Raw genomic sequence first — 22546 nt, 5'->3', positions numbered from 1 at the left:
TGATCACAATACATTGCTAGCTGATCACAATACATTGCTAGCTGATCACAATACATTGCTAGCTGATCACAATACATTGCTAGCTGATCGCAATACATTGCTAGCTGATCACAATACATTGCTAGCTGATCACAATACATTGCTAGCTGATCAGAATACATTGCTAGCTGATCAGAATACATTGCTAGCTGATCAGAATACATTGCTAGCTGATCAGAATACATTGCTAGCTGATCAGAATACATTGCTAGCTGATCAGAATACATTGCTAGCTGATCAGAATACATTGCTAGCTGATCAGAATACATTGCTAGCTGATCAGAATACATTGCTAGCTGATCAGAATACATTGCTAGCTGATCAGAATACATTGCTAGCTGATCAGAATACATTGCTAGCTGATCAGAATACATTGCTAGCTGATCAGAATACATTGCTAGCTGATCAGAATACATTGCTAGCTGATCACAATACATTGCTAGCTGATCAGAATACATTGCTAGCTGATCAGAATACATTGCTAGCTGATCAGAATACATTGCTAGCTGATCACAATACATTGCTAGCTGATCAGAATACATTGCTAGCTGATCAGAATACATTGCTAGCTGATCACAATACATTGCTAGCTGATCAGAATACATTGCTAGCTGATCAGAATACATTGCTAGCTGATCAGAATACATTGCTAGCTGATCAGAATACATTGCTAGCTGATCAGAATACATTGCTAGCTGATCAGAATACATTGCTAGCTGATCAGAATACATTGCTAGCTGATCAGAATACATTGCTAGCTGATCAGAATACATTGCTAGCTGATCAGAATACATTGCTAGCTGATCAGAATACATTGCTAGCTGATCAGAATACATTGCTAGCTGATCAGAATACATTGCTAGCTGATCAGAATACATTGCTAGCTGATCAGAATACATTGCTAGCTGATCAGAATACATTGCTAGCTGATCAGAATACATTGCTAGCTGATCAGAATACATTGCTAGCTGATCAGAATACATTGCTAGCTGATCAGAATACATTGCTAGCTGATCAGAATACATTGCTAGCTGATCAGAATACATTGCTAGCTGATCAGAATACATTGCTAGCTGATCAGAATACATTGCTAGCTGATCAGAATACATTGCTAGCTGATCAGAATACATTGCTAGCTGATCAGAATACATTGCTAGCTGATCAGAATACATTGCTAGCTGATCAGAATACATTGCTAGCTGATCAGAATACATTGCTAGCTGATCAGAATACATTGCTAGCTGATCAGAATACATTGCTAGCTGATCAGAATACATTGCTAGCTGATCACAATACATTGCTAGCTGTTCTACGCTATAGCCCTGTCTGGAACTCTGCGCGGGGGCCAAGCGGATTCTAACGCTAGCCCAACTGAGCGCAGGTCTGATAGTCTGTGATAATACTAATGGTACGGACCACAGGAGAACTACACAAAATTAATAGAATGACTCACCAATCAGTGTCACATTGTACTGATGTTCAGACCAGAGAGACCAATGCCAGCAGACGTATGTGGATGAAGTTGCGACCTGCTGCAGGGTGTGGCGTACAGCAGAGGATGCAGTAGACTGCTGTGTAGTGTAGTACATGTATGTGTAGCGGACTGCTGAGAGACGAGGTGAATTGCAGTGGTACGAGGTGCACTGTTGCTGCATGTGGCACACTGCGATGGTATGTAGCGGACTGCTGAAAAACGAGGTGAATTGCAGTGGTACGAAGTGCACTGTTGCTGCATGTGGCACACTGCGATGGTATGTAGCGGACTGCTGAGAGACGAGGTGAATTGCAGTGGTACGAGGTGCACTGTTGCTGCATGTGGCACACTGCGATGGTATGTAGCGGACTGCTGAAAAACGAGGTGAATTGCAGTGGTACGAAGTGCACTGTTGCTGCATGTGGCACACTGCGATGGTATGTAGCGGACTGCTGAGAGACGAGGTGAATTGCAGTGGTCCGAGGTGCACTGGTGCTGCATGTGGCACACTGCGATGGTATGTAGCGGACTGCTGCGAGACGAGGTGAATTGCAGTGGTACGAGGTGCACTGTTGCTGCATGTGGCACACTGCGATGGTATGTAGCGGACTGCTGCGAGACGAGGTGAATTGCAGTGGTACGAGGTGCACTGTTGCTGCATGTGGCACACTGCGATGGTATGTAGCGGACTGCTGCGAGACGAGGTGAATCGCAGTGGTACGAGGTGCACTGGTGCTGCATGTGGCACACTGCGATGGTATGTAGCGGACTGCTGCGAGACGAGGTGAATTGCAGTGGTACGAGGTGCACTGTTGCTGCATGTGGCACACTGCGATGGTATGTAGCGGACTGCTGCGAGACGAGGTGAATTGCAGTGGTACGAGGTGCACTGTTGCTGCATGTGGCACACTGCGATGGTATGTAGCGGACTGCTGAAAGACGAGGTGAATTGCAGTGGTACGAGGTGCACTGTTGCTGCATGTGGCACACTGCGATGGTATGTAGCGGACTGCTGCGAGACGAGGTGAATTGCAGTGGTACGAGGTGCACTGTTGCTGCATGTGGCACACTGCGATGGTATGTAGCGGACTGCTGAAAGACGAGGTGAATTGCAGTGGTACGAGGTGCACTGTTGCTGCATGTGGCACACTGCGATGGTATGTAGCGGACTGCTGCGAGACGAGGTGAATTGCAGTGGTACTAGGTGCACTGTTGCTGCATGTGGCACACTGCGATGGTATGTAGCGGACTGCTGAAAGACGAGGTGAATTGCAGTGGTACGAGGTGCACTGTTGCTGCATGTGGCACACTGCGATGGTATGTAGCGGACTGCTGAGAGACGAGGTGAATTGCAGTGGTACGAGGTGCACTGTTGCTGCATGTGGCACACTGCGATGGTATGTAGCGGCCTGCTGAGAGACGAGGTGAATTGCAGTGGTACGAGGTGCATGGTTGCTACATGTGGCACACTGCGATGGTATGTAGCGGACTGCTGAAAGACGAGGTGAATTGCAGTGGTACTAGGTGCACTGTTGCTGCATGTGGCACACTGCGATGGTATGTAGCGGACTGCTGAGAGACGAGGTGAATTGCAGTGGTCCGAGGTGCACTGTTGCTGCATGTGGCACACTGCGATTGTATGTAGCGGACTGCTGCGAGACGAGGTGAATTGCAGTGGTCCGAGGTGCACTGTTGCTGCATGTGGCACACTGCGATGGTATGTAGCGGACTGCTGAAAGACGAGGTGAATTGCAGTGGTACGAGGTGCACTGGTGCTGCATGTGGCACACTGCGATGGTATGTAGCGGACTGCTGAGAGACGAGGTGAATTGCAGTGGTACTAGGTGCACTGTTGCTGCATGTGGCACACTGCGATGGTATGTAGCGGACTGCTGAGAGACGAGGTGAATTGCAGTGGTCCGAGGTGCACTGTTGCTGCATGTGGCACACTGCGATTGCATGTAGCGGACTGCTGAGAGACGAGGTGAATTGCAGTGGTCCGAGGTGCACTGTTGCTGCATGTGGCACACTGCGATTGTATGTAGCGGACTGCTGAAAGACGAGCTGCACTCCAGCAGCACGAGGTAGACTGCTGCCATATGCGGTACACTGCCGGGAGACGAGTTTGACTGCAGCAGCATGAGGTAAACTGCTGACAAATCCGGAGAACTGGAGTGGGATGAGGTGAACTGCCTGGGGATAAGGTAGACTGCCTGGGGATGAGGTGGACTGCCTGGGGTTGAGGTTGACAACTTTGGGAAACGGCAGGCAGCCGAATAACATGGCAGGCTGCTGAGGGATGATGAGGTGGACTGATAATCGATGAGGTGTAAAGCTGAGGGATGAATCTAATTAGCAATGGACGAGATAGACTGCCAGGGCATGAGGTGAAGTGCCGAGGGATGAAGTAGACTGCTGAGATGTGATATGGACTGCCTGGGGATGAGGTAAAATGCCGGAGCTCGAGGTAGACTGTCGAGGTATGAGGCGAACTCCCTGGGGATGAGGTGAATTGCATAGGGATGATGTGAACAGATGAAAGATGAGGCAGACTGCCGAAGCATGAGGCGGAGTGCTGAGGGATGTGAACTGACGAAGGATGATGTGAAGAGACGAGGGGTGAGGTGGACTGCCTAGGGATGATGTGAACTGACGAGGGATGAGGTGGAGTGCTGAGGGATGAAATGGACTTGCCTTTGGAAAAGCTAAAGCCAGACTACTGCGGGATCATGTGGAGTGCTGAGACATGAAACGGACTGCTGCAGGATGAGGCAGACGGCTCAGGCATGAGGCGGACAGTCAATAGATGGGGCGGGCTGTCAAGAGATAAGATGTACTGCTGCAGGATGAGGCGGACTGCTCAGAAATGAGACGAACCGTGTCACGTTGTTGAATTCAGCTATTGGAAACCATTAGGAGATATACTCGAGGATGTCTGCCATTCTAAGGGATGGAGCAGTATTGTCCAGCGGTTGTCGAAATGGATCGGGCGAACATGGGTTTTTGCACAAGTATACTTTGTCCATACCGGTACTCATGACACCAGGTGAGTGAAGCAGGAGGTTAACGTCATTGTGGGTGATCTTGCACTCAACAAGGGAAATCACTTTCAAGCTTGTGTTAGACTTCTTCATCTCAACCAGTGCACGCACTGTGCCACGGCCGATGTCATTGCACGACATATCCAGCCAACCAATGCATGTGTGACTGCGGAGAGCTCTTAGAATACCTGCACCGACCTCATCACACATGCCCGTACCGGCAAATGAAATTACACGTAGGCGGTGAGCGTCCGAGAGAAGGTCGAGAAGCAGTTGGCAAACAGCATGGCTGGGATGTGGATCATGAAACACTGGGTTTCCAGCCAGACTCAGTGCATTGACTTGGGACCTTGGTATTGATAGTGCCTGCAGCAAGGCCGCAACACCAGCCAGCTGTATCCTATTGCCATCCACGTTGATACACTTGATGCTTGTGTTGCGAGCAAGGCCGGATGTAGCTAGCGTGATTGCTCCAGTATCCGTGATCCCACAGGCAGAGATGTCAAGTAGATCTAAGTCATTGTTGACTGTGAGGTAGTTGCCAAGCGGTATCATCATGGAGTCATCAACCATGTCATGGAATGCACCACCACCGCATGAACTGACCAGATCATCAAATGATCTCGTCTCTACTGAAGCACCAGTAGCATAGCGGCTGCCAATGTCGACTATGTCACCACCACATTGTCGAGATTCAGTCACTTTCTGCAGCAGACGAACTGTAACACCACAGCCAGTGAGATAAATAGCACATGTTGGTAGTGCTGGGAGATGGCTGGTTGCAGCACCACCAGTAGTGCCACTCGCATAATTCTCATACATGGATGTCCATAGCCTGCGTAGGACGTTGCCTGACATCTTGGCAGGTTCACGGTGGCGACGCGCTTGCAGAAAGTCAATAATACTTGCGATAACAGCATCATTAACTTTGTTGTTCTCAAAGTGAAGATGACGTATCATGTCATGGGAGCGCAGGCCGGACAGTACGCATGAAAACTCACTGTTGGATAGTGAGTTGTTATCAAGCCGTAATTGTTCAAGGTGAGGCAGCTTTGTGACCAGTGTTGTCAAGTCAGACCCACATCCATTGTACAGATCACAGTATGCCATTGACAGCACTGTAAGGTTTGTACATGGTATCAAGTAGGTCACAAATGCGGAGAGGCCGTCATTTCCAAGACAGGTGTTGCATGCGTTGAGCTGCACTAGACCTGAGTAGTTTACACATGTTGCAAGTGTCGCTCCAGCCACCGGTCTGCTCGTCAAAGCTGTATTGCTAACGTCAAGAACCTGGAGATGTGGCGTTGATTCAGACGATAGAAGACCACTTGAAATACATCTCAGTGGCGCCCCATCAAGATCATTGCGACCGATGTGCACCTCCACACACTTGCTCAGTTGGCTGGATAGCAAACACATGACATCACTGGGCAGGTTGCAGCGGCTGACGTTCAGCATCTTAACCAGGTCAATGAAATGCAGCGTGTTATGTATTGCCATTGCGTCAATGGCTTCAAGCGGGACACCTTCAACATCAATGCCATCCTCTGCCAGCAATTTGGAGGCCGATTCAAAGTAGGTACGTAACTTGGCATTGTACGAGGCCTGCTCAATGTAGACTTCCGATGAGAGTATGCCCCTCTCCAGTGACAGGCGACTTTCCTGAAGGCAATTCATCAAGAACAGCAGCATCATCTTGCTTACTTTGCCATTTGAAAATCTTGACGAACCCTGGATGGCATCTAGCATAGGACACAGCAACTCTGGTCTCAATGAACCAAATAGAAACTTCCAGAACACGCGTGTGTTCGTGCCAAGGCCAATAGTGCTGATACAGTGTTTGGCGTCCTCTACACAGCTGCTGGATGACACAATGGCACGTGTTGCACAATATTCCTGGATGGTCAAATGTGCCAGTGACACAAGGCACGAAGAATTCATGGTTGCATTAATATCACCACCAGCAGTCACTAATAATCCAAGGTTTTGATATACTCTTAGATGGTGGTTTGTGTGCGCTACTTTGAATGCTGCAGCACCAAGCTGGTATTGTTTGAGGCATAGTTCATACAGCGCTTTCAAAGCATTAACTAATTGTACTGCATGGTAATCACAGTCCACATCACCCACGTTGTCATCTACATCTCCTTCCAGTTGATGGCAGATCACAGTTTCAATGTCAACTAACTGTTCCTGTCCAAACTTCCGCATACCATGCAAATGACTAGTTACAGCACGAGTAAGTCGTACTTTGCCAAACTTCTTTCCACGCCGCAGTTCTAGCTTGTATACGGTCGAGTACAAAAACTGCTCAAGTAATGCAGCGATGCTCCCTGGAAATGAACAAGTGATGGCATATTGTTGAACGAGTAACACACACAGGAGCGGTGTCCTACGAATAGCTTCGTACATTGAATAATGGGTAGTTTGGCACAACTCTTCTATGCACCGGTAACCTTCCTCTTCACCCAAGTGTCGATAGACAAACTCGTTCAGCTGAGCTCGTGAGAAACCTACAAGTCGAAAACGCAATCTGAAGTTTGAGACGAGCCCATAAGATGTAGAACATGGCCGACTAGTTGCAAAGATGATAGCATCTGGTAGGAGTGATCTTTCTCTCCGTAGTACAGCGCGTGCTACTGATTTGTTCCCCAACCCATCACTGCCAAGTTCGTCGATGCCATCAATAACGATCAATACCTGATCGGAATGCTCTGACAGGTAATGGAGCAGTTCAGATTGCTCGTGTGCACTGATCCGCAAATGGTCCAGTCCCAGAAATACACCCCAATCTGCCGATTGTAAACGTTCCACATAACAACATGGCACGTAGAAAATGAATTTAATCTTTGCCAGATTCCCAGTTGTTGTCTCCATGATTTCGACGATGACTCGTTTGCAAAGTGTTGTCTTTCCCTGTCCAGCGTTGCCAATTACAAAGCAACTTTCCAGAACACCTGCGTCAATTGTGTCAACACCAACTCCACTTTTGCCTTTGTCAGTTACATCATCATGACAACGGAAATAAGACAAGACCTGCTTAGCGCTTGACAGAAGAAAAGAGCTTCCTTCCACTTTGCCATTCTTGTCTTGTCTAGCTCCTGGGATAGCAACGCCTGGTGTACGGTCAGATATTGGGTGTCTTCCAGTGACATTGAGAGTTGCAGGTTGTTGCGCACGATACGTCAGCTGCAGAGCATCTTTCTCCGTCAGAGCCTGCATGGACACGAAGCAATCCTTGACATTGCCGGACAAGCAAGTTGGATCTGAAAGATCAGCGGTCATCAAGCACAGATGTGTATTCACTCTGTCCAGATGTTGTTTAAGACATTGAATGTGCCCACCACCATTGTCTGCTACATCATCATTCATTGCCAGTGTCACATGATTACGTATCACTGCACCGTCGGTAGCTGTGTTGCTGAAGCTGCAAGTGGGCGAGTGCACTGGATGTGTGGCACAGCACATGAGATCTGAGTGATCCACGCTCGTTGCGCACGAGTGTATTTTCGTGGTGTGCAGATGTCTAACGTGATGCGGATTGCGTTCATCATCAATTACTGCTTCATCGTCCGGCATTGCCAGTGCATCGCATGTCACTGTGCCATTGGTAGCTCTGCTGTTGGCTGCAGCTGTATCAACATTGCCTCTGATTGTGACGTTGCTTGCACTGCTAGTAAAGGAATGCTCTGGAACTGTGGCAAAACATAAGAGAGGGAAACGGCCAAACCAACACTGTCAGGAAAATGACAGCCAGATGTAGGAAAGCAAGAATGACGGATCACACGAGAAAAAATTCAAGTTTGTACTTAATGCGAGAATTTCAAAGTATTAGGAAATAAGAGGCCCTCTATTTCGTAAGTTAGAGGCCGACCATAAATTTAAATTAAAAAAATCTGGATGTGGCTAAATTGGGGCTGACCCCCCCTTCCCCCCCCCCCCATTTCAGAGACTAAAATTCTTTTTTTCTTCAATTGGACTAATTTCTTGATCCGTTTTTTAACACACAGGGAAATAATTTGTTTGTATAGTAGCTGAGGTTATGTTGATATGTTCCGCGCAATCTGAGAATTTGCGCAATCTGCAGATCACGCCGTGCAATCTGAGAATTCCCAGAATGCACAAGCAATCTGCAGATTACACGGCAATCTGGAAATTTTCAGATTGCGCAGATAATAATTCTCAGGCTCTTCATATTCTTCAGCAAAATTCACAAATAGCGCCCCACACGGATTTGCTGTGCTCTTCACAATTTTCAACGAAATCCAGAGATTGCGTCCACAGATTGTGCTTCACATGAATTCACTGTGCGCTTCAAGTTTTCAACGAAATCCACAGATTGCGTCCGACATGGATTCGCTGTGCTCCTCATTTTTTTCAGGGAAGTCCACAGATTGTGCCCCACACGGATTCCCTGTGCTAAATCCACAGATTACGCCCACAGATTGCGCCCCACATGGATTCCCTGTGCTTCTCAGGTTTTCAACGAAATCTACAGATTGCAAAAACCATACGTGAAGTTTGAACGCGTGTGTTCCCAGAAGTCTCATAGTCCGTGAGCCAAATCTCAGAATCGGCTATTTTAGCATCGACCGTTGCACCCAGAGAGGGACAAATCGTCCTTCAGCCACTTGTTGGACAATTCGAAACTGATCCAGGGAGGTCACAGAAGACGCCAAACATCCAACTTTGCTCACTGACAGCAGCGGCCATTTTCGCCTTCTTCACTTGATTTTTTTGTGCTTGTTCACGGATTCTCATTTTTTGAAGCCATGAGCAGATTCCACGAGTGCACATAACGCGGAAACCAGTGCACAAAACTAGATTTGAATTTTTTTACCGCTGAGAATTATCAATCCGGACCATGCATGCAAACTGCAGCAAAGTTACAATGCATTCGTTCAGAACTAAACTGACTTCAAAGAATGTCCTAAATACCTCTCGAGATATTTGTTCACCACTTCCTAGGCGTAGAAGACTGTAGTGAGTAACCTTCTGGAGCGAATGGCGGACTCTGCCCCGAGCATGAACTTCTTTTCATCCTGTTCAAGGTCAAATATTACTCAGTTTGCGTTGAAGAATAACAATTACATTCGTGAATGGCTGAACTGAGAATACCCTAATGATTTCTCTTGGATTTCGTAACCCAAGTTCCTCTACTTGGCTGGATAAATCGCCTCTTGACTTCATCATACTGGAATTGGACTTGTAGATAATAGCGAGCAATGAATTGGTGAGTGAAGTACATTTATAATAACCACTCCATTACTGAATACATGTACGTAGAATACTCCAGTATAGAATGATATGAACACTGAAGCTAATGTGACATTACAGTAGTACAATAGGAAGTACGTCACCACTGTTGTAAATGCACGCGCTGATCCTATCCAACCTAACGGCCAATGCAAGAGGTTGGAATTGGCTATTGATTGCCTAACACACTCATACAGTACCAACAACTATCTGTCATTGCTCATTTTCCACTCAACATAGCACAGTTGGAAATCACCAGCTAGGTGCACATCTTGGCACATAATGTGTGCTTTCGCAGTCCACCGCAGAACATAGTAATCCACAGATAACTACCGATATAAGATGATGCCACATACATACATACATACACGCATACGCGCGCACCCACACCCACACGCGTGCGCATGCGCGCACACACACACACACACACATGAAGCAGCTGCCGAATCCGACTATGCAGTCTCCCAGACACGCGCGCACGGGCACACACACGAACCAGCTGCCGAATCCAACTATACAGTCTCTCAGGCATGCGTGCACATCCACACACGCGCGCGTGCGCACATACACATGAACCAGCTGCCGAATCCGATTATGCAGTCTCCCAGGCACGCGTGCACGCGCACACACACACACATGGACCAGCTGCCGAATCCGACTATGCAGTCTCCCAGGCACGCAACCCCAATGGCAATGGGAGAAGAACGGACTCCAGGAGGACGCCGGATCAGGAGGAGGACCCACCTCAGTGAGTGCAAAATGACCGATGCCCGTTGTCTGTTGTGGTCCTGCTGCCGTCAGTTGTAAATTGATCTCTCTTCACAAGACGGACAGCGACCGAACGAAGGAAAAGCAGATGTCCCTGGTGCCTGCCTGATCACCGAGGCAGAGTCCAGTAGCGGATGGGAGTGAAGGCAATCTAGGGATGCACATGTGGTCGGCCAAAGCTCCTCTGCTGCGAAACCAGCAACAACAGCATGTCCCGCGGCCGGAACACACTTCCTGTCTTGTCCTGTCCTGAACATTGCCGTTTCCGGTTACATGTCCCTTCGTGTGAGGGGCCGACAGACATGGAGAGTTTGGCTGAGGCGCTGCTCGCATCAACGTCCTAGCGAGATCTAGACTTTTCTTGAATCCATTTGTTGCAGTTGTGCAGCTGGAACCCTCGGGTTGACTTGCAACATGATCGCTTTGGCTGCAGTGAGCTAAAACCCACCACTGACCTGAAACACGGATCACACTGACCACAGTGATTGTGGCAACACCGTGCCCCGACACCCACCATCCGGCCCGCAGTTGTAGCCTGGGGTGGTGTCACCAACAAAGGAAAGCGCCTAGCACGCACACACATGCACCCGCGCGCGCACACACACATGCACGCGCGCGCGCACACACACACACATGTACGCACGAGCACACACATATGCACGCGCGCGTGCACACACAAACACGCGCGCGCACACACAGAAACGTGCACGCACACACGCATGCACACACTGGCACACATACACAGACAATGGTATAGTATGTTCCTCGTCAAGCAGCCAGGTGCTCTGGCTTGGACCTCCAGCAGCGCTGGTTTTGCCCTCGCTACTTGTCGTCTTGCCCTCTCCAGTGCTGCCTGCAACAAAACATTCCCTTCCGTAAACTCTGGGTGGACCAGTTCTCGGTGTTGTGTTGACACCGTGCTCTGCTTTCATGGCATTCGTTGTTCGTATCAGCCACTAAGCTCCTGGTAGGTAACCCCTTGTTGGCCTTAGGATGAGGCTCTGGGTTCACTACTACATGCACATCACTGTCAGTAAGTATAGATAAAGCAAAATCAGAGGCACTGGTCTTCTCCAGTGTTGCAAATGCTCAGGATCACATGCATGCAATTGGTGTAGCACTTTCCATGATACCAGCCACACCATTTGCTCTTCCCTGAGCCCTTGTGCTGGCAGAGAAAATCCCAGACATGGTCGTCCTTCTCTCGAACAGCGCTGACGATGCGACGCCAACTTGTAGTCTCGATATTACTCGCTGCAGGCTTCTCGTTTCTACTAAATTGGGTGCTGTCACACAGACATAAATTCCAGCAATATTACTCCGCTGGGCTGTCATTTGCCACTTCGTTGCCGTCAGCTGCCCCATCTGGCACCTCGCTGCCACTAGAAACGTCTTCCTCCTCTTCCATTGTTGTCAAACAACATCAATGTACACGAAAGGAATAAACTTCAATAAAGTGATCACAAAACCCCAAATCCATATTGTCGTCAACGTCGTTATCTTCTAAAAAATAAATTATTTTTCCTCACTCCACCCGAAATCGTACTTTTGTGCTTACTCGTCCGATGCACACCTCACTACTCGCGTAAAATATTTGTTCTAACGGTGGAATTTGGTCGAGAAAAGAAGCCCTCCCGAAGGTCTCTGGATCGGTTCTGGAACGTCCAACAAGCGAAAACGTATCCTTTGTGATGTCCTTGACCAACACTGTAAGCGGCGACTTGTCCCTCCGAGAGTGCAACGGCACTTGTGATTTTGAGTTTTGGCTCACGGACTATCACGGCAGCTCCAGCGCTCGGGAACGCGGATTTACCGTGCCTCGTCTCGTGCCACAAATTATATTCGTGTCACCCCAGAATGCACAAACAATCTGCAGATTGCGCTAATTCCCAGAATGTGCGGAACACATAAAGTTGGTTGTAAGGCACTACAAGGATTGTTGCTTACCGTCCGTAGTTCCTAGCTGGTCGTCCGTAGTGCCTAACTGGTCTTCGGGCAGTAGAATAATCATCTTCCGGTACATGTTGTCGTGTAGTGGAGACATTTCACGGATTGCATCGCAGAGTAGCCTGTAGGCAAGCTCGCCTCCAGGTTGGATAATGTTGATGATTTGAGAATTGTGAGGTTCATTTCCTTCGTACTTCTTTACGCGCTGCAGCTCCTGTAGTTGTGCTACATCAGTGAAGAAGCCCTTGCTCTGCACGGCACGTCGAAATTGGTCAGCATCCAATTTACCGATCCATAGTAGGATGTTGGATAAGAAATCCGGATGCTTGAATGGGTCCTCTGCACAGCCCAGGAAAACACACACAATAGCACAATCATGTGACCACAATACTCAGCAATAGCAAAATGGCAGAATGGCAAACTAGCACAGTAGCACAATGCCAGCGGGAACAGAAAGCAATGGTACAACCTCTCCTATCCGGGCACTTGGGGAACTGAAGGGTACCCACATCTCAGGCTTACCTATAACTGGGGAATACACTACAACAATAATGTAGATGGCACATTGTTCTCTTCTGTTGGGCTTATGAGGGACGTAGCCAACGAGGGACACAGGGGGGGGGTTATGAGGGACGTAGCCCACGAGGGACACAGGGGGGGGGGGGGCATTAGGGAGGTTTAGTTCCACGTAATCCGTGGGTACTTTACGTGTGTGTACCACGTGATACTCAGTGACCCACGTACAGACGTTTTCTGGTTCACGACATACCGTGCATGGAGGCTCACCCACGTTCCGCCAGAACGTGGGTGAAAATCAGAATGGAGCGCATTGTGCGAGCTGTGAGGGTGCTCAGCTGAAGAAGTTTCCGAAGCACGAAATCAAAATATTGGATGAGCTTCTTAGGCCCGGGTAGCTTCGTCTATGACCAGGTTTGGGCCTTTCGCTTCATGCTTTTGTTTGTTCCGTGTGACTAAACACAACAGTGCAACATGGGTGCCCTTCATCCACTTTACATGGATCACCCACGTACGCGTTTCCGTTACGTGGGAACTAAACCTCCCTATTATCCTCCTCCCCTCCCCTCCCCCGCAAACACACAGCCTGTGTTCACCGTGTGCATGAAAGCAGGTCCCTTCTTTCAATTTTTTGATTGGGACACAGTTGAAAAACATTGCCCAGGACCCAAGGTTAGAATACTGAAGTATGTTTACAGGTTCCCGGGCATACTGGGAACTGTCCTATGTGGGCCTAGTGTGTGTGTGTGTGTGTGTGTGTGTGTGTGTGTGTGTGTGTGTGTGTGTGTGTGTGTGTGTGTGTGTGTGTGTGTGTGTGTGTGTGTGTGTATGTGTGTGTGTGTGTGTGTAGTCTGGCCCCCTCCGGGGGTGACATTGCCCAATGGGCAGTCATGCTATAGTAGTAGTAGTAGTGGTTGTGTGTGTGTGTGTGTGTGTGTGTGTGTGTGTGTGTGTGTGTGTGTGTGTGTGTGTGTGTGTGTGTGTGTGTGTACTCTGGCCCCCTCCGGGGGTGACATTGCCCAATGGGCAGTCATGCTAAAGTAGTAGAAGTAGTGGTAGTGTGTGTGTGTGTGTGTGTGTGTGTGTGTGTGTGTGTGTGTGTGTGTGTGTGTGTGTGTCCCCTGGTGAGTAGAAAACACTTAGTGACGCGGTGTTAGACAAGGCAGTCTTCATCTTGCTGCCGCGGAGGAGGAAAAATTCAGCGTTGACGACATGGCCACTTCGGATGTGACCACTCGCGCTGACCCTCTTTCGCCTGGGTGTAGAGGTCTTGCAAACCCTCGCCCAGAGTCTTTTCACTCGCGTGCACCAGCGGCTCGAAAGGTTGTTCTGTCTCTGGGAACGTGGAACGTCAGGACTCTTGTCGACAACGTCAGTCGTCGGGTCCTGGTGCCGCTTCCCGGAGACAGCGCTAATCCAAGAGCTGCCCCGTATGGGGCCACTTAGCCAGTCATGGCAGTGGAGAAGAAGGAAGAAGGAAGGAAGGTGTGTGTGTGTGTGTGTGTGTGTGTGTGTGTGTGTGTGTATGACCGTGTCTGTGGCCTCATCCAGGCCCCAAAAAGGTAGTTTGTCTTCAAACATGTCGAGTCCTAATACTGGAGAGCTGATCCTGCAGAGACTAGTTTCACAGAATGTTGCCACTATCTAGCAGCTGGGCATGATTGGGACTGCAACAGCCCTGTGCAGGTGTGGTGCTTTGAGAAGAAACTGATGGTAGAAACATGGTGACAGGGTCAATCTGCCATATGGGACAAGAGATATGTTTTTCTCTTTCTGTTACACATACATGTATTCCATTTCAGTACTCTAGACAAGTCAAAGCGTCTTCCAGGCCAAACATGGCAAAGTGTGACGTAAACTCCCTTAGCAGGGGGGGCACATTCTACATTGGTGGGCCTATGAAGGGGGGGGGGGGGGAGCCGGGGTCCGGGGACCCTCCCGCGGGATTGTGGGCACGAAGAGCCCATTTCTTACATAACACGTGATCGTTGCCGGGGCCATGGCCAGTAGGCCATCTTCCCGCCGCGGGCATAATCAGGCCATCAGGACTGTTTGACGTCATTTTGGGAGTTTCAGGACCAATTGACGTCATTTAGGGAATAATTATTTGACCTTTCGACCTTTGACCTTCCCTAATCTATGCAGGCAGGCACAGTGGGTTGGTCTAAGACCATGATTGAGAAACGAGAGGTACCAGGTTCAAGTCCTGCTTGGAAGCGGAAGGATTTTTTCCAACCGTACTGCGACCCACAGTTAATTGGGAACTCGTGGCCTGGCATGAGTAATACATGGATGTGGCAAATGGGATCGAGGCCTTTGGCCTCTGGTTGGTGGATCTGATCTATCCTCCCCCACCGTTTAGGAGCCGCATCTGACGCCTGATCATGGGGTGGTGGCGTCCCACGGAAGCGGAAAGGTGGTTCTTGACCAGGGAGTTGTACGACTCCTTGTTCTTGACCTGCCCGGTACGCGAACCCCGTCGAATTTATTTATTTAATATGTTACTTCGCGCAGTAAGAAATCAAATCAAGCACGCTCTGTCTGTCATGGTGGCTGAATCTTGCCCTTGCCTGCAGCCCTATGGCCCGAGGGCTGCAGGCTCAGGCAAGATTCAGCCATCATGACCTCCTGAGCGTGCTTGATAACATGCATTTTATTTCTTCAAAAATCACAGGATCAAATCTTTGGTGCGGCATCGGCCGCAATGTTGCACCGGTTCCGATGCCCCATGTGTACCCGCTACCATAAACAAAGTATGACAGTACTATGCTATGGTATGCTATGCTATGGTATGGTATGCTATGCTATGGTATGGTATGCTATCACAGTGCTATGGTATGGTATGCTATCACAGTGCTATGGTATGGTATGCTATCACAGTGCTATGGTATGGTATGGTATGGGTGGACCAATTAAATACTGACTGCTTCAGGCTTCCGGCGGTCCTGCGCTTGATCATACTTCTGCCAAAGAATGACACGGTTGATGAATATGGTGGTAAAGACACACCTGGCAATATGGCGGTAAACACACGCCTGCCCACACACGCTCTCTAGGCTGCAAAGTTCTGGCACAGAGCTCTCCTTCTCACCACCACCACTATCAGTAGGGTGTTCGGTGCCTCGAACCCAGGCGCATTTTGAGTGGAAACAGTTTTGTACGGGGTCCGTGGCACAATCGTACATCACTGTGCTTCTTGCCTTGGCAAGGTAAAATTTTAGCAGCTCAGGACGAGTTTGTTTCTTTGTTGGAAAGAGGAGATGTCTCTGCTGTTGAGACCGTAAGTCCCGTTTCCACACGACGGATTTTAGCAATATTACGCCCTGCGCAACTTCAGGGTATCGATTTCGGCCTGTTTTGGGCCGGTCGCAACGCCGGCGACCATTCCATCGTCTTCAGCGTCAAAACACTACGCAGTGTGTGAAATTTGGAGGCTGTACGATGCTGTCTTCTTGTTCTATGAGCGATCGATTTGCGCCAGGATACCAAATGTATGGAGTACATGTACATGTACATGGAGTTGATGGACTTGGCTGTAGTGCTGTTTATTTGTAGTTTCGCTGAGCTACCACATCAGATAAACCTCTGGTCGCTGAATCTGGAGAGTGGAGAACTAGAAAGCCATTGTGCAGACAAATTGGTCAAGAACAGATTTCCTGCCAATACTGCGTTCAATATGCAGCTGAAAATCTGCACAGAATTGACGCTCTGAGGATTTGCAAAATTGCAGCGTGCTAACGCAGTGCAGCTACGCAATGCCGTATGCACCGTGTCTGGAGTACATTGTCATCCACATAGCATGGGCAATGTAGGGCCAGTGTATTTGTCGACTTTATAATTTAAATCCAAATTACGCTTGCACAATCATCCAATAAAATTAATGAACTGTCTGTTGATTGTGCAAATCGTATAAATGAATTACATGTGACGTGCGACACCGCCCCGAAGTGCTGCACGCGCCGTATATGACTGGGAACAAGTTAGTTGTCCTTCTAAAGCTGATGATTAGCAGGACTGCTGCTGCCTTGGCCTGGCTGAAGCTTACATCGTGTTGCAATGGTGCAGCATACCTGTTAATTGGCTGCATGCATCCGGTCCCGCGGCGCAACATGCCCGGGTGCCGTCTCGGCTGAGTGCGTATGTTATCTTCTTGGATGCTTCATCTACATGGGGTAGATAACTGTAATCTCCTCCTGGTGATGCGTCTTTGTAGTAACCGTATTCCAATTAGCTTCAGCATGTGAAGGGCTCTCCTTCTCACCACCACCACTATCAGTTCGCGCCTGGCGCCTAGTCAATGCATGGCTGGCGATATCCGACGTAGCATGCTGGTACATCAAGTAGCGCATGGCACATAGAAGATGACACAGCAACGACATAGCTTGATTGCGACGTACGTTTCGTCCCCGCTGGACTCATCAGGCAATCTTCTTCTTGGATGTCTTCATACGGAGCTTGACTCGGGAGAATAACTTTGAAGACACCACTGCAGCTGTACTTATGGTTGATAAATATGGTGGTAAAGACACACCTGGCAAGAAGGCAGAACTTTGCAGCCTAGAGAGCGTGTGGGGGCAGGCATGTGTTTACCGCCATATTGCCAGGTGTGTCTTTACCACCACATTTATCAACCATAAGTACAGCTGCAGTGGTGTCTTCAGAATCAAATTCAAAGAATGACACAATAAAAATATTCGGCAGTGGGTGAACCCATCACAGGTCGAGACAGAAGTTGCCCATTCTTGGTTATGTACTCTTGCTATTGATAAACATGACTACTGACCTGACTGTGACATTGTCAATCACTGCACCTACTGCAGGCACTGTTTGATGTGATGATCATCAATGTTTTGGTTGTGTGCCCACCAGGTTGTTGATATCTTCACAGCAGAAATCATGCAAGCACACAGATACAGACAGGCAGACAGACAGACAGACAGACACACACACACACACACACACACACACACACACACACACACACACACACACACACACACACATATATATATGTACTTCAAAGTAAGTCATTTCCCTAGGTGAATGTCCACAAGTGCCACACAGACATAGAACACCATTCTACGCACCTGCCTTACCAAACATAAAGATAAGGCATTCCTTCTTATCAAATGTCAATTTCTCAAATTACCGGGCTGTAGTTGATGGTATGGGGTGAACTACAATATCACCTCATAGCACTTTCATCTGGACAGGAGATCAGATACGGATCAGAAATAGGATTGTGCAGTCGTGGCGATTGTTGAGAGAGGAATGCTATGAACATCAAGCTGGGGTGCAGCTGATCATTTCGTGTCAGCGAACCAGGAGAGGTTTGTGTGTTGGTATGCTTAAAGTAAGAACGTACAGTGGACGGACGGAAGACCTCAATGATATCAAAGTCGTTGAGTTGTCCAGCAAACGTATGGCAACCCAAAAGGCTTTTAAAACCTCTCTGTAGACTATGATAGTAGTAGCACAGTTGGGTGCACAACGGCTACACAACTGCTGCAAAGCTCGAGTCCAGGAAGCCTATCAAGTCTGCGGATGCGCAGAGTTCGCAGTGAGAGAACTTCACACCCCTTTGGCCCCGGCTGTTTACCCCCATTTTTTTCAACCCCAGTCCACATATCGTTGGCGGAGCTGTCACCAATGGTAGCAAGTGACCCACTTATTCAAACCGTTCAGCCTGACGAAGTGTGCATGGGGGGGGGGGGGGGGACTTGTTGTCCAGCAGATGGAAATCCCTGGGTTGGAGATTCTCCCTAAGCTCATATTCTAACGACTGCATTCTCAGAAAAACAATAAAATGATACCATTCCTTGACCCCTGCAACTCCACCCTGCCAACTAGATCTTCCATTATACCTTACATACAGTGGCCCTCATTGTTACCCAAATAAATAATTGTTGTCCTTGAAAAAAAACATACAGTGGGCAATGCCAAATGAAATACAGCCTCCTGAAAAGACCAGCTCCCAGGATCTAGGACTGTCCAGCATATGCACTGCATGTATGAAGACAAGGCAGTAAGTGAGCTGTGCACTGAGCTTGGCCATTCTGTATGCACTTGGTCGAATTGCAACTTGCAGTTTACAAACACACACCGCAGGACTTCTACAGTAACGTAGATCTACCAGGGGCACAGCACCCGCTACGACTGGTACGACCATGGCCGATTGGCCGTACCACTTTTCGAAATATGGTCCGCCTGGAACGTGCAAAACCGTTACAAAAAAATCGGGACTCGTCAGATCGTTGTCTTTTGTTTGAGTTTGAATCATACCCGACTCGACACAGGTGCACTTGGTTCGTATCGACAACTTGTTTTCTGCACGTGAACCATAAAATTCTATGACTAACGATTACCGTATTTTCTCTAATAAGAGCCTGGAGTTCTTATTTTTTCAGTGACAGCTCTACCCGCGCTACTATTAGAGACTGGGCTATTATTGGAGACTGGGCTCTTATTTTTTTCAATTGTCAACCATCAAGCCAACTCCAGTCTATACAGGCATAAACTGACCATAACAAGACTGATGTTTCAACCCTAAACTCCGGAATATTGTCAAAACAGATGTTTCACAATAGCATTGGCGCCAGGAAGGAAGCAGTAGACTGAAAACCTTACAAAATATGTTCTTGGCATGTTGTACTGCTGTTTTATATGCAGTCAACATACTTGTTGCATACTCCAATTGTGACCCGCGCTACTATTAGAGACTGTGCTCTTATTTTTTCAAACCACCCTCACCCCGGGTCATTATTGGAGACTGGGCTATTATTGGAGAAAATACGGTAGTAAATATGTGCCAACAGTACCCACCCAGAACACAGGATTTGTTGTCGTTTTTACAAAATTTCCCAGGAGAGGCCCCCCCCCCATTCACAGCCCGCTGGAGCGCTCCCTCCTTTGGTCGTACCAGTTCACAAGCCCCTCCCACGATGTACCGTATTTGCTGGTGTATAGTGCTCACCCTGAGCAGTGAATTTTGAAGCTCAAATCTGCAGTGCGCACTATACACCGAATACGAGAATCTAGTACAAAAGTGCCAGAGTTCAAGAGTTCAAGTGCGCACTATACACGTAATGCACTGTATCGTACGGAGCGAGTGCTCAGGTTCATCGACGTTCGAGAACATCCACGGAAAAACAATGTTGTTTTCATGTTCACAGTTCGTAGTTCCATCATTTTCATAGTCATAGTCTGACTTACCGGAAAATATTCTTTAAAAGTTTCACCATCCTTTGACGAGATCAATTTCAGAACCAAATACCCCCGATTTGACTGCGCGTTATACACCGAATAGAGCCATTTTGTGTGAATTTGTGGTTGAAGATTGGGGGTGCGCATTATACAAAGGTGCGCGTTATACTCCGGCAAATACGGTAGTAAAATCCACTCATGCACAGCTGGGCTTGACCAGGCTAATCGCAGCTCACCCGCTGGCGATCGCGAGGTATGGTTCTAAATCTCAGGACCTCCAATCTCATTTGAATCTTCGTCATGGCTACACACAGACAGTGAGAATTCTAGGTTTTTTCTGCTCCCAAAACATGGGGACCACGAACGATTTCGATACTTGGCTCACAGACCAGGTTCGATCTACCAAACTCTTGTTCTCGATCGGAAACAGCATTCATAAGTATCTAATATTGACTGAGTACGAGGTCAATATAGGAAATAAAAGCCGAGTAAAAGACCGAGGCGAAGCCGAGGTCTTTTACGAGGTTTTTATTTCCTATACTGACCAAGTACGAAGTCAATATTAGATTTATCACGACAAACAGTCCGTATTTCAAATTCCAGAACGATAACCTCATGAATCCCGGTTTTATGATTGCACAACCGTTGCACCACCACCTACTCATGCAGTGACAATGCTTCACTAGGCACCGTTCAACTGCGCAACCCCTAAGCAGTCAAATATAAGCAGTCAATATAGCCCTAAGGAGTGAAATATGCAGGAATATTTGGCTGTATGGCAAAAATCTATGTGAGTCAATACTAAGGGAGTGATAATTATTATTATTAGCAGCACTAGCACTAGCACTTCACCGCTCGTGGAGTCAAATCAGCGTGTTCACATAGCGATAGAACGTTTTCTCACAAAGGAAGGAGAGTAGGGGCCCATTTGAACGAGACAGCTCAGCAACTCACCGCCAATTTAGGACGTGATGGCCATTGTACCGGCGAGCCCGCCGTTCGGAAGGCACGCGGACGATTGGTGCCAGCAAGCCAGGTGATGACGAGGATGATTCGGTACTGCGCGTGACTCTTCACTTGCGGCGTTTTTCCCAGTTCTCGACTAGAACCGTGATGTACACTGTGGTACAGCAGGAGAGACGGAAAACTGGACATTCACAGCGGCCGGTTCTTTAGAAGTCACCCAGTATCAGTGACCACGCACAATGATTCAGGTTGGTGTATTCGCCACTCCAGCAGTCTGCCACCGCAACCCTTGCCCTCGTCGGATAATAACGCAGTAGATGATCTACATGTAAATCACTGAATACTGTACAAGAGGATTTATCAACTGTACTACTGCCAGTACTGGGGTTGCTCCTACTCGTTATAACGTTATCATGGTTAGTCGACAGCACACAGCTCGAGATTTCGGTCTGGAAATACCTAACTATTACTTCTTGGCGTGGAATACTGGCTGGTTCACTCCAGTCTCCAGTCCACAAGGTCCACATGGTCCAGCCCAGCACCAACTCGGCTATCATCAAGACAAACACACATCGCGCATGCGCGGCAGACCAAGCCAGGGTAGGGCATGCGGCCGTCCCGGTCACGTCGACGGGCGGTCAGCGTTACCATGGCTACTGGCGTTAGGACTGCATGCATGTGCAACAATGCATGGTGGTCGGATCGCGTCCGCTGTATCGCGCGTGCGCGTGCTCTTCACTTCAGCATGTACAGTCATGTTGCTTTGGTGTACACATGTGTCAGTACATGGGGCCCGGGGGGGGGGGGGGGGGGGGGGGGGGCGTAGGGTCCGGCGGATTCTGCCGGCAGAAAAATTGGCAGAATTCGGTACTTTTTCTGGTAAGTTTCATGCATGTTTGGTATGTGGATAAAAAAATGGAGCAAAATTCGAGGAATTGCCCGCCATAAGGTTTGTATGGTTCTGCCAATTTCACTGCTTTTCGAGCAGAATCTGCCACCTTTTCGAGCAGAATCCGCCGGTCCCTAGGGGGGAGGGGGTCAAATATGCACACAAAAGTGACAAAACTAAATCCAGGTCCCCGGTTCTGCCCCCCCCCCCCTGTAATAGTCCCTACTGCAGTCAAGCCTAAACTAAAGGGTTAGGACTTAGGTACTGGCCTTAAAGCGCCTTAGGGATCCCTGTAAGTAAGTAAAGTAAATTATCGTATCCGTTCCCGAAGGGAACTCACGACGGCCGCTAACACCCGATAAACCCTAGCGGCAGATGCAGCGCCTAACGGTGGGGGTGAGTGGGTAAGTCTCACAACCACTGGCACAAGTGCCGAAAGCGACCCCA

General features: G+C 48.5%; 1 protein-coding gene across 1 annotated transcript in view; it reads right to left on the bottom strand.

Moving 5' to 3' along the window:
* The window catches only part of LOC135818539 (uncharacterized), a 36153-nt gene extending 14416 nt beyond the window's left edge, over window positions 1-21737 (bottom strand). The window contains exons 1-4 of the mRNA XM_065331935.1: window positions 21199-21737; window positions 17825-17921; window positions 12526-12864; window positions 1493-8249 (exon numbers count right to left, since the gene is read on the bottom strand). Coding sequence (XP_065188007.1) covers window positions 4426-8249; window positions 12526-12864; window positions 17825-17837 — 4176 coding nt within the window. The 5' untranslated portion in view covers window positions 17838-17921; window positions 21199-21737 and the 3' untranslated portion in view covers window positions 1493-4425. The remainder of the gene's footprint in view (window positions 1-1492; window positions 8250-12525; window positions 12865-17824; window positions 17922-21198) is intronic.
* Window positions 21738-22546: the final 809 nt, after the last annotated feature.

Source organism: Sycon ciliatum, chromosome 5 (genome assembly GCF_964019385.1).
Source record: "Sycon ciliatum chromosome 5, ocSycCili1.1, whole genome shotgun sequence".
Lineage (NCBI taxonomy): Eukaryota > Metazoa > Porifera > Calcarea > Leucosolenida > Sycettidae > Sycon > Sycon ciliatum.
This window is presented reverse-complemented; position numbering and strand designations above follow the sequence as displayed.